General features: G+C 40.4%; 1 protein-coding gene across 1 annotated transcript; it reads left to right on the forward strand.

The window, feature by feature from the left end:
• Positions 1–962: 962 nt before the first annotated feature.
• LOC115352788 lies at positions 963–11,776 on the forward strand. Its single transcript, XM_041118212.1, has 4 exons — positions 963–1,215; positions 6,095–6,145; positions 9,358–9,636; positions 11,210–11,776. The coding sequence occupies exons 2-4, from the start codon at positions 6,122–6,124 to the stop codon at positions 11,774–11,776; spliced, it is 870 nt and encodes a 289-aa protein (XP_040974146.1). The 5' UTR covers positions 963–1,215; positions 6,095–6,121.
• The last annotated feature ends 2,136 nt before the right edge of the window (positions 11,777–13,912 follow it).

Raw genomic sequence — 13,912 nt, forward strand, 5'->3', positions numbered from 1 at the left:
CTGGGCATCTGGTTTTAGAGAACATGGAGGTTTGCTCACATTAAAAAAAACCAACAAAAACATAACAGCCTTGAACGGGATCAGAGAAGAAAAGGTATAATGCTTCCAGCATCCATGCAGCAGAGATCTAAAATTCAGCAACAGTGGCTTTAATGTCAGGGATCTGCTTGATGTCTTTTTCGTACCTTGTCGCAAAACACCGCATACTTTCTCCAGGGCACAGAGGGGAAACCAACAACTGAAATCCTGGCCTCAGAGAAAATCCCGCGCCCACCAATTTTCACCTGGTCTGTTATAAGCAAATGTACAGGCTTTGTTCCAGCAAGACGTATTAAGCTTCTGCTCATTGATTGATACTGCTGTTACACTAAAAAAAAAAAAAAAAGATGTTTAAGCAGACACAGATTATAAAAGCGTATGTTATGATATACACTTATATGTTGTGTTATGCGTACTCATGATTATGCCTCTTCCTCACACCTAACGTGTGCAACACAACAGCGCATGACCTCAAGAAGAAGTAATGCTGACTTGAGTTTTAAAAATCAGCTTGTTTTTCATCATAATTCCAGCAGACCAAGCTACTACTTACATTTTGATACAAACATTTGCAGTATACAGTTCTGGAAAAAAATTGGTACCACAGAGTTGTGCTTTAAAGTTTCTATTGGAGTTCCCATTAGCTCTAATGACACCTACTGCTAAGGACAGACCTGATTAACTGCAGGCTTGCCCACTGCTAAATATAGGCACAAGTTTTTGCATTTACTGTAGATCCTAGTGAAGGGAATGCTATGCATTTTTTTGGCCCTTTGTTTTAATGGGATTGCCAGAATGACTAGAATCTGAAAACTCACAGCTCATTACCAAGAACAAAATGCTGACCCAGGCAGAGGCTAAAGATTTTAAGACGACTTCAGAGATGAGATCTAACAGGCTGTTGTAGAATGTAGAGAGCGTTTTCCCTCTGTTCACCCCTTTCTCCCATACAGAACGTTTGCTATGTATTTACTGAATGTAAGACTAAGCTAGAAATTTCCAGCCAATTTTGTATCCTGGAGAGAAGCAGCATGTTTTAAGCTACACACAGTGCAATCACTACTCACACTCATCCAAGATGTTTACACTGCAGCTCTGAGTCTGCATTTTCAGCAGAAGAAAGAGAGTTCAGAATCTGCAATGCATGTCCCACAGCCCTTGAACATGGCCAGCATGGTAAGTATCCTTACAGCAGTTTTAAATTAAGAGATCCTCTTTAAACAGCAAGAAGAAAAGAGAAGATTAAAACCAGCCACAGTATCGCCTATTGTCCTGTTTTTCAGACACGCAGCAATTTTTCCTCTTGTACCAATGGCCTTTATCCCTATGAACACGAGTCAAATAACGTTCCTAACCTTTCATTAAAGGTATTAACAAAAGGCCCTGTTTTGAGGTGTTGAATGACCTCAAATACCATCTGAGTCCAGATACGTGTGATATTTTTGGACCAGAGAAGCAATTAAATACCCAGTTTTGCTGTCGAATATAACATCAGTTTTTTCATACCTACAGATATGAGGGTAATGCTTTTTACACGAGCAAGGCTTTCTTTTGTGTAGCATGTGAGACAGGAATAGAGGATTACGACTAACTTCAATTTTCACTCCAGTCTACAGTAATGAGATGCTGTATAATCAAAATATATACAAATGGTTATACATAACCAGGCTGATACCTTTGGTCTTAAGGTAACCTTAAGGTTTGCAGGATTCCTATTTCCTGCTATATTTTGCACATGGGAGAACAAATTCTATGTCTACAACCAAATCCAGCACCTTGTTGTCATAGTCCCTTTCTTCCACAGTTTTTTGGTGTAAGATTCTATAGTTTGTATTCTCAAAATGTCTTTAATGGACCTAACATTTTCTGTCCATGGTATTCCAGATGCAATTTGTGCCTTTTAGATAGCAGAGAATTCTCTTCTGGGGGCATTTAAATGTCATGAAATGAGCCTGGTAGGGGAAAATGAGGGACCAAATCAGTGCCTGTTTTTGCTTTTATAATCTGGTCCTTGATTTTCATTGTTACAGCTTTTTATTTACAATAAAAAGCTGACCTGCTGAAGAATGTTGTGTGACTTAATCTGGTATTATTAGTAAAACACTGGAAGATTCCCGAGGGGGAGGTAAGGTTGAACAAAAACAGTGCATTGCGAGTAAAATTTGTTGCACTCAAAACTTAGATGTCAAGGAAATATGAACATCTCGAATGCAAGTTCACAGCATTTTTGGAATCATTTCCCATGTTAACTTCATTCCACTCAAATGAACCAGAAACAAAACAGATCAAGAACAGACAAACTTTGAAATAAGCAAAACTTCTTTAATTCACTTTTTCATGATAAAGACTTTGAAAAAGATGATTGTTTTGCAGGCAGTTATTAAAAATAATGCGAGACACTAAATTTAGAGCTATTAGGGACAGGATAACAACAATTGTATCTAGACTTACTTTGCTGGTCTCAGAAGTACATTTTAGCTTTTGTTTTTCTGTGAATTAAGACACTGATGTTGTTATGCTGCTTATCAGGGAAGGCAGTAGGTTGTATAGTTATCTCCTGATTGGGGCAAAATCACTACCCTGAAACCACACAACCTACTACCTCATCCTGTTAGAGCATGAAGGCGCATCTTCTGAAGGAAACTAACATTTCATCATTTGCAAGTAAGATTCCCTTAGCAATTTCTAGCCCACATATTTCTTAGCCTTAAAAAGACCGTAATTATGTCCTGTCGGCCCTTCCTCACAATTCTACTTGGAAGTCACTCAGAATTGGTGGGGTGACTCCAGAGACGTAAGAACCGTACTGGCAAGCACTGTCCCTCCCAAATTAGCATTATGTAATAAAAAAGCAACTTAAATCAGCATACAAAAAATGCTTAAACAAACCTCTTTATTTAGGGCTCAAGCATTTACCCGTTCCAGGGCAGAACACGAGCAACTGGATGACATCCTCTTTGTTTTTTGTCCAACTCATCACTTCGTAGTTTCTCAAACAGCCTATGCAAAGTGGATTTAAATAGCTGCTGAATCAAAAGTGGCAGTTTCCGGTGAATATGAACACAAATGCCACAAAGTAATGGAGAAATGGGTCAGCTGTTTCCAGACGGCCACTCCCATGGCAGTCCGAGAAAGCTGAGCGTGAGCAAGCCCATTGCAGACTGGGTGGTACCTCTGTGCCCTGTCACTTACACCCCACCCTCTCTGAGAAAATGACAAAAAGGAAATTGCTTTTGAACCTGAATGGGAAATACAGGAATCTAAACACTGTAATGGCATTTGTGTACTTCCATAACCCTGCTACAAGAACCAAATCCAACATGTAGACAGAGCCAGAGAATGTTACAGTTGAAAAATATTTGCTTTGTCTTTTGAAGACACATCCAGCGATGATATCACAGCCACTTCAGGAAAGACAGTAGATTGTATAGTTATCTGACAGGCAGGGCATAACCCTAAAACTATACAACCTACTACCTCACCCCAAAGGACAGTCAGACTCTGATCAGATGAAACACAAGCTGTATTCCCAGACAGCTGGATTGCTTTGTGACAACCTAGAAGACAAAAAACTCTGGAGACAAATATTAACACTCTTGAGTCTGAAACAGTTTGCTATATACCAGTTGACATTTTGCTTAATGAGCTCTAGTTTCATGTTTGAAACGTTTAATAGATTTGCAACTTGTGAAGTCATGTCAGTGACAAGATACACAAGGGGAAAGAGGATACAACATTCATTTTTAATAAATGCACTTTTGTACTTCCAGCTCTGACATGACTGCATCTTATCAAACCAGTTTTGTCACTTCAAGAAAGGCATCGCTACGACTTAGAGAGTGGATGCTGACTTAGAGGGACTGTTTAACATGCTTCTAGATATTCTTCTATTATCCTAACGGGGAAGAGCCGAGTTTCTCAAACTGAATTTCCCAAGTTCTGCATGGGAAAATCTGTAAGACTGAACAAAGAATTTGTCAAGACTGTGAGGAAATGTTATGCCCTACTTAAACAATATGCTACTCCTCAATGAACAGTAACCCAGCTCTGAATCAATGGCCAAACTAAACATACCCTACCGTACTACACAGACTTTGGTTAATATGACTGACAAAATTGCCACTAGTATAATCTACTCTAACCTCACACTTATGCTAGAGTTTGAGGGGATTGTTATTCCCCACCACCTGGTTTGATGGACCACAACACTTCTCGTTCAGGGCAGATCTAAAGAAGTGGAAATAACTGAGATACCAGTCCATACTGTAATATAAATACTGCTTTAATAAATAAGCAAACTTTTAAAGCAAATACCCCAACTTAATCAGCTCACTTCCTTTTTGTTAACTGTTAACTAAAGAAAACAATAAATGATACATACATCAGCCACACACAGATAAACTGAAGCGATGTTCCACTATAAAGCAGATGTCACCCCAAAGGCAGTAGGTCACATTTCAGGGTAACTGAAGTGATCTGCCACTGTTTTCAGCATAATTGATATGGGGACCTAAAAAGAGAGGAGCAGGAGAAAACACATACAGATCAATTTCATTTCACCGCATACCAAAACAATTATAAGGTGAGTGAGAGCACACACAAAAGCAGAGCAGCTTCTCTGTACATTTTCTCAAGGAGAACCATGCACAGCACCAGCTTTCTCATTCCGTTGTTACTACCACAATTACACCATGGTCCATGGGGACCCCCAATTTGAAAGACACAGGCAAGAGACAAAGCGTAGTGAAAAAAAAAAAGGTATTTTTTGAGATTGACTTAAATGTTAAGAGCATTGCAGAGACAGGCAGAGAGACATGTCAGCTACCTCACCTTCGAGAAGCAAACACACTTCTAAAGGAAGCAGAGAAGGAAGGAGAATGCAAATGTCTGACCAAATTAGATATCAATGTGTTAATCTATAAAAGGCAATGTTACACCATCAACTTCAAAGATAATTTCACTGTACTGGACTGGGACCACATGTAGAAAGAGGTTACCGGCTGCTGTGAGCTGTACATAGTGAATATTTGTTGCACAAAACAGGAATGGTGCAACTCTGTCCATTCTGAGACCACTGTATTGGAGGAAATACTGTACAGATTTCACGTATTCTAACATCAATGCCCTTGTAGGCCAAAAAAGATATACATTAAAATATTCTTTGTATACTATACAGAAGGAATAGCGTGAGAGATTTCAACATCTCATTAATGTAAACTGGTAAAAACTGGTAGCAGAAGCTGCTCTCTAACCACCATCAAAGAAACCCATTTGGAAAGCTCTGCAGCCGAAAGCATGATAGTTTTCTCTATGTACTTAAGGGTTTTAAATATCTGCATTTTCTGAGTGCCAGCTTTTTGGCAAGGTCAATTACTGTCTGAATAATCCTCTGAAAAATACCCTACCCTGTACCTCTGCTTTTTAGACAAAATATTTAAAAACAAACATATTCTTTATGCGTGCGGTCAGAGATCTCAGTATTTTTCCTAAGAGCCAAGAATTTGTATTGGAGCTTTGGCTAAAATTCTGTGCAGACGTCAGTGAATTTTAATAACACTGGGTGGGTACCTGTGTCTTGTGCAGTCACCTCACAGAAAGGTCCTTCAGTGTAAAATAAACCCTATGCTTATACAAATATAACAGCGTTACATAACATAATTGGAGGAAAGCTGGGTATTGTGTGATTTACTTCAAAGTGAGACTTTTGTATAAGCATTTGCTTTATAGTGGAAGAATAAAAACAATATAACCTTTCAGTGTAGCAACTCCTTATGCTGGATGGTCCAGTGAAAACAGTTAAAAGGACCGGTCTGCCATTAAAAGGATGCTCTCACAGTAGTGAAAAGCCCAAATTACCCCACAGACTCAAACACCTCCAACAACTGGAAATTTTGGCTGAAGAACCTACACTTACAGCTGATTCCAGTGACTCTAAGAGACAGAAGTGAAAATACAGATCCAAATAATGGCAACATTTTGGAAAGCCTGAATATGTTCTAGGGATTTACATTGCCTGCCTATCTTTAATACATCTTAACTTCACTTCCACTTTTAGGTGCCGTGCTAGGTGGGAGATTGGAAAATGTTCACCCTTGTTGAAAAAATGGTAAGCTTTTATTAACCATTTCAAAAGGATTCTCTTACTTTCTACGATGGTAACAATGTTAAAGCTTCTTTTCTCTACGTGCAGTTCTGATATAATGTTACCTTAATGTACATTTTACCACAAAAGTAGGAGTAGTTTGTTAATTCACAAAGATATTGAGATGATTATTTGTAAAGGACCATAAACTTTGTGCAATACTATTTTCTATAAGATCTGTTATTATGGGTATTAGTAGTACTCATTAGCAGACAAAAATGGAAAAGAATGGGCTTTATCCAATACCTAAAATTAATTAATCTTCTGCTCTCACAAGCTGCTCATAAACTTACATTAATTGACTAGATCACCAAACAAGGATGAACTTTAAAATACTTCATGAAAGAAAAATGCATGTCTGTTTTCTTTCTATGAAGAAGACATGCATACAAAATAACTATCTGGCAAGAGTTATGTTTCTAGTTTAACAACTGTTTAATACTAGGAAAAATATGACATTTCCATATTCCAACTCTCACTGCTCACTGAAAAGTGTCTTGGAACTGATGTTAATAAATACCTCAGCGTCACTTTTAAAAAGGCACAGGGCCAAGTCTGCTATTTCTATGATGTAACAGGAAAGAGGACAGTCTTAAAGTAGGGTTGTTATATAATTAAAAACCTTACTAATTAACAGACTCCAGGACAACACAGAACAAGCATTTTGCAATTTCAGAGCACCTTCCACCCAAAACCTCAGGATGATTTACAAATGCAAAACCTCACCGGGTTCCCAGGAGGAAGGTAAATGCCCCGGGGGTGGGCTCTAGGTATTGCACCATGATTACACCAGGGAAAGAGATGGCTCGCTGGCTGGCGACAAGGTAGGGATATTCCCCAGCAAGGGGGAGGATCTGGATGCAGGCTAGATCAGCGGTTTCCAACATCCCTCCATATCATGATTATCTTCTGGCTTCCAAAGTGGTGCACAGTCACCGCTCTGCTCCTACAGACTACTGACTCACTATTAAAAATGTCACAAAAGTTTGCTGGCAAGAGTGTTTGTAGAGTAAGTGGCTGAGGATCTGCTACGGCTGCAGCCAAAGGAGGCTTTCTGACTGAATTCAACAGGACCTGGATCAGGCCCTGGCAGGAAACTGAACTGCCACATCATTCTTTCAGGGCAGGGCTGTGACAGAGCAGTACCACGGCAAGAAACTTTCCTAGAGATTTCAGAGAGAAATTATTTGGTGGAGGGAAGGATTCAGTTTCCTGGGATCTATGTATGACAAACTTCACACACACTATTTTAAAATACATTTTTAACTAAATATAACAACGACACACTGCCTTTGTATAGCTTGCATCCTTCAAGAAGTAAAAAGTATTCTATAAACACAGATTTCGTGACTCCTGTTAAGTATGACGTATATCGTGATTTTACCCATTACTTAAATACAGCTGTTTCTAAAATGGCAAACAACAGCTCTTTCCCAAGTCGTGAAACTTTACTGTAATTTAATAACACAGGACAGATTCTCCCGGAACTTCAGGCAGGCACAATGCAAAATACTCACAGGACCGAGCCTCCACAGCCTCCTACCATCTCCAATGGAGATGCACAGGTTTTTCTAAAATCTGATTCAGTTAGGCTCCTGCTCTAGACAGTTCTCTGTAAAAGTGTTTGTCTTTCTCAGCTGGCTACAGAAGAACATTAGCTTGTGTAAACTAATTTTTTAGTATCTTTAACTAGGCATTAGTATAGCCAGGCTGTAACTAGGAGATCAAATTTATCATTCTCTACCTTTGTGATAATGTCCAAACGGGTGATCAACTTTGGTCGTGATGTTTGCACATCAGTGAGGTTACTTGGTGCTATAGTTCAGGTGTGCTGTTCTGGTTTCTAAAAACCCTATTCACAGTTTTGTATGTAAACATTTTCCTCAAAGTCATCAGGAGACTTTAAGAAGGGGAGCAATTCACACACTGTTGAAATCAACAGTACACCTTCACTTGGCCTCAGCGGCTTTGAAGAAAGTCCTAGTGATCCAATACAGCACAAATTATGAGGCACGGAAGTTAAAGGCATCTTCTGGATCCTTAGTATGCTTACACATCAGAAAAGAATTTAGGAGCCAATAACTATTTGCATTGAGCAGTAATTTTATTAAAATCAGTTATATAATTTTTGTTCACCTCTGTCTACTTTCTTTATTACACAGAACATCATAGGTACTGTGACATGGTTTTATTTAATAAATAATTTTACATATTCACTGAAACCATTGTCATTATCTAGCTGTTTGCAAATATTTGGGAAAAAGGAGCAGCTGTGAAATGAGTCAGAACTCTGGCTAAATGTCTCTGAACTCTGCAATAATTTATGTATGTTTCTAAAACCTCAATGTTTTATGTACAGGGTGGGGTGGGGGGGGAAGGCAAAAGACAAATATGTTAGCTTAAATAATTCCATCTCACATACTGTAGCCTGACTACCAGCCCAGACCTGCACAGGAGGTTCCTTACTCATGTGGACTCATGCTGAAGTCAAGAAAATTCCTCCATAGAAATGACTGCTCACATAGCATGTTTCAGAAAAGGTTTACAACGGTATCAAAAAATGGGACATGCTTAATGATAGCTGCTTTAACCTACTGAATGGGTGTATAGAGATCTGACTAGTAGTAAAGACAAGGAGCAGGGGATACACGAAAGGCGTTCTGCACCTTCACAGACACGTTCTATACATACATGTCAGGCATTTCATAGCCTTACTGTTGTAAAATACTTTGAATGTTAAACAGATGCTTCAAAATGGAATGTATTAGGAAAAAGACAGTTCCCCATCAAAACAACACCTGATTTTTCTTGGATGTGGGATCATGTCTTCTGCTTAAGCAAACTGCAGTACCTACACTGACAAAATTTTTGTTTTTCTATTGCATTTATTTCTGAGTTTTGCTTATGTGATACTCTGAACGCTAAAAACCCTAAAAGCTAGTATTCAAGAGAATGATGAAAACACTCAGAATCTCTCAAAGCTTCCACAAAAAGAGAAATTAAACCCGTGTTAATCACTGGCTGCTCTGGATGTTGCACTTGTATTCTTAAGCAAATAAATATTTAAGGAGATACATTTTTTTAAAATAAACTCCAAAAGGAATGCAGAACTGTTCAGTGTATTACGAGCTACTTGTTTTGTAGGACTTAAATATTTATCTTCCGTGTTTTCCTAGCATAATCTTTCCGTCTACTTACTTCCCGGCCGAGTTGCTGTGTTCACCCCGATGGGCTTTCTGCCCAGGTCTAAGATGGCTGCCAGGCATGACACGGATGGCTGCGAGAGCAGCAGCAGCAGCAGCAGCAGCAAGGGACTCACGCTGGGCTGCGTTTCTGAGCTCTCCGTGGCAGAAATGACGATTACCAGATCCAAGTGCCCAGAAATCAGGGTGAGGCCAGCGTCCTGGGGAGATGAAACCTGTGTGAAGATGGCAAAGCCACCGGGGGCAAGTGAGGTACGTCTTACGAAAAACAAATGTTACGGGTACTCTTGGTATCTTACCATGCCTAAAAGCAAAAAAGCAACGGCTGGATTATCTGGGAGGTGAGTGTCTGCAGTAAAAGGAGACGAAGCTGTGACAAATTAGAGATTGTTTCTTGTTAAGAAAAGAGCTAAGAAAATGTGTCAGTTTTATTTTCTCCTGTCAGAGATAGCTAAGAATAAAAGGGGCATATAACACCTTTCTTACAATAAGCATTTCCTAAACATTCATAATTTATCTCCACGCTCTAATGCAGATTGTATTCATGCAGATGACACAAAAATGAAATATTAATGACACCCCACCCTAAACATTTGCTTATTTTAGGATGTTGAACATTGGACCTTATTTTTGGAAGAGCTGAACTTGCGTAACTCAGCTGACATTACCTGGATTTGCTTAACAACTTTGAACACAAAATTGGACACGTAAATTGAGCACCTGTATCTTTGATTGGATATGTGATGTCCAAATCTTCAAAACTGTGTCTTTCCCACTTCCCCTCAAGCCCCGTGAAAATAAAAAATGCAACTTGGCACACTCACTGATGCAGAGAACAGTCAGGATCTCAGTCTTCCAGTCTCTCTAGCTAAACACTCAGCAGTCCCACAAGCAATTATTTGAGTAATGTTTTTTAAGCAATTTTGGATGGAAAAACCCCTTACTACACAGATAATCTTAAATAAGCCATTTGACTTTTAAGTCAACCAGATTTGGCTTTTTAATATGTGCAATTCATCCAGTGTCACACCTACCCTATCAGTGATACCACTGATAGAAAGTATTACTTATTTCAGTTCCTTATGTAAGCTAGGAAAATAACATTAACCAGAGTTACAAGATCGTGAAAACAATATTCATCTGACACCTTTTTAAAACCTGCCATCTCCTATCTCAACCCACAAATTCCTTTTTTGGAAAATGGAATTTTCGCTCTGGAATGGATTTAAATCCTTGGAAATGGTTTTCCTTTTTAAAAGACATGCATGTATGTGCAAGTCCTAACTTAATTAAGCACCAAGAGGGAATGTCTGTCAGGGTATGTTCTAAGCCTCAACAAGAAACTAAAATTCATTTTGCAGAAATGCAGCTGTGCCAATAATTCTAGTTGGTAGAAAAATGTCTTCTGCCCTTTGCCCCATAAGGCTTTCATTCTAAATTTTAGCCTTTAGTGAGACCAAGCAGCTGACAAGTAGGAGCGAGGAAATGAGTAGTCTGGGATCCAGAATTAGACCAAGCGTCTGCATAACCCAGCGTTACATGGATTTAGCCTAAAATTCTGTATTTATATCAACGCACACTTAGATTTGCAATCACCACAAACAGGACAAAGTTACTCGAGTGCTAATGAAGAATAAGCTTTGTATTACGGCAGACAAGCGAAATCCGTCCTTTACAAACTGTTACATTCGTCACGATCGCTTTAGACCTGTAGCATTCAAAATCGTTCATAGCATTATACGAAAAGCCGGCATAAAATCACCAACCTACGTCGGACGCTTGTTTTAAAACATTGTTAAAAGCTTAAAATTCATTTCCGTTTTAGAACGGCGTTCTGAGGTCTGGACCGTACTTCGGCTCAAGCCACCAGGCTCGGTTCAGCCTGGCGGTCACGAAGCAGAAGCCTGGGAGTTTTCGTACGTTAAGAGGGGGAAAACACGCGCACAGGCCTCGCGAACCAGAACCGCAGCGGGCTGTTTATTTCTGGTTACCCTGGGGGGGGCGAGGGGGGGCGGCAGCGAGGGAGCCTACGGGCCCGCTCAAAAAAGCCCTTCCGCGAGAGCGAGCGCTGCCGCCGGCCCCGCCGGAGGCTCTCAGGCCCCGCCAGGCCTCGGCCCACCAGCCGGCAGCCAGGGGCCTCCGCCGGCCGAGGGACGCCCCGCAGCAGAGGCCTCTGCCCAGCGCGGCCGGGGGGGCCCTGCCTCCGCGCTCCACCCCCCGCCCTCCGTCCCCTGACTCCCGGGGACCAGCGACACGGCTAATTACCGAGATCCCGTTTTCCTTTGGGCTGCTGGGGTCGGGTTTTGGGTTTTTTTGGTTACCGGCAGATGATCTCTGTGCACAGCAACAGCTTTGTTGCCACCCTTCGATACCGCCTCGAGTTGCGTTATGATTAGAAAATAGATACACGTGTGCTTTTGTCACGATTGCTTTGCCTCTGCTCCGATCGGTTATTTTCCGTTCGGAGCGCTCCGTGCTGCGGGCACAACAAAGACACCGAAAAGAAGGCTTATACACACACTCGCTGCATGAGCTAATGAGATTACCAGCCTCATTAGCCATCCAACGCAAAGCCCAGTCCGAGTCCCAGACCGGGTTTACACAGCACAAGCCTAAAAAAAGCGAGGGGGGCAACCACTGAAAATGGCCGTTTTCACCACCAGAGCCCGATTTGAGCATTTCCACCCGCGCGCCGAGGAGGGCGAAGGCTTTCGGAGTGCCGGGGGCGCGCGGGGCGGTGACAGGGAGCGCTCCTCCTGAGCTGCGGCGACGAGCTCGGGTGGGCGGACACGCCGTGCTGCCCGTCCCAGCTCCCTCTGTACGATCTTTTGTTTTCGCAGGTGACCGGGGCTTCTCCATAGATTTACTCTAGTGTAAGTCTTTTCACCTGAGACTAAAGCTTTCGCTGGTTAAACGTTCATTCACGGACTTAAAGCGGGGCTTCAGGTGGTAGCGAGCGAGCAGACCTTTGCCTGAGCTGGATGGTGTCTTAGACTCTTTGTGTCCATTATTCATGACGCTGTTGCTACAGGCCCTAATTTTACATAAATGAAAGTCACAAGAGAACTGTTAGGATGAGCGACTAGGAAGAGCACAGGAAAAGAGCGCCTCGTCAGTCGGTATTAAAGACACAGTTTCGTATTACATTTTCTGATTCTGAAGCCTCTTGGGAGTGGAAATATGCAACACATTTTCTCTGAAGAGTGACAAGCTGAAACCTAAAATCTTGAAGACGGTCTTTAAAATCAATTTCTTTATGTCCTCTGCACAACTCCATTCCAATTCCCCACATATGAAAAATACATAACCTCTTATCTCCAAATTCATGTGCCTTACAGTTCCTTTTAGCTCCTATTTAAAAACTACTAAAATCTTATCTTAGCTATCATGTAAGCTATTGTTCTGCGCCTGCTCTGGGATGACGGAAGATTTCAGAAATTAAAATCTGTCGGGCAAGGAGCATATTATACTTCCTCTGAAGATAGAAACACGCACACTAATAGTATCAGCCCAGCAATACAGCGAACAGACTTGGTGCAACTGAAATAATTAATTCCCCTCCCCTTATCAACATAAAAAATAGAGTCATATAAAAATACCTACTTTTCTGTCTCACAGCATTTACAGCAAACATACTGGACAGTATTTCAACATTTTCCTGTAGGAGAAATGACTTTGAATTGAGCTTTAGGCACAGAATCCATGACATGTAAATTAAGATATACTTCACAAGATATATCTTAGTTGTGAAAGTAGGTCATGCATTTAAGGCATTTCTAGACTCTGTTTCTTGATGTAAATATTCTGAAAACATTCTTGTGTGTATAGAATAATATTTTAATTATTTATCAGATTTCACTCTCTAAGAACAGTAAAGGAACGGGAATTTCTAAGATTCCTCATAGGATAATAAGTATAAGTACTTTTTTGAAACCTTTTATAACTTTATGTAGTGTATAGTCAATCCCTAAGGGAATTGCATGTTTGAAGCACACCACAGAAAAGTTGATACAGTAGAAAAAGTTGACATGTGAAGATCACATGCTGCACTTGTAGGGAACCTGACTAAACAATATAATGAAATTTTCAAATGTTTACTACCTTGTATTATTTTGAGACTCTTGGAATTTCCTCAAGACTGGTGTTGGGTATTTGTTCACCTAGCTATGAGCAAGTTATTCCATTAGCAAAGCTAAAGAGAAAAAAAAAAGGAGAGAGAGAGAAACTAAGAAAGCAAGAGGGTATGTGTTTGTTATGTGAATTGAGTTTCCAGGCCAGAATGTCTATCAAAAGAATCTAAAAAAATGAGGAAATTCAAATCGGCACTACTATCAATTTATCCACTAGGTGTCACAAAATAATCATACAACCAGATGAAAGGCAATTATACGTAAAATGTGTCAGTGTACTACATCAATGAAGTGCTGTTTTGAAACGAAATTTGTTATAAGAGCAGATGCAGGAAAATGTCATGAATCTCATGAATATACATACTGTCAGGAGTGTATGGGAACCTGAGCCATGATAC

This window comes from Aquila chrysaetos, chromosome 17, assembly GCF_900496995.4.
Source record: "Aquila chrysaetos chrysaetos chromosome 17, bAquChr1.4, whole genome shotgun sequence".
Taxonomy (NCBI): domain Eukaryota; kingdom Metazoa; phylum Chordata; class Aves; order Accipitriformes; family Accipitridae; genus Aquila; species Aquila chrysaetos.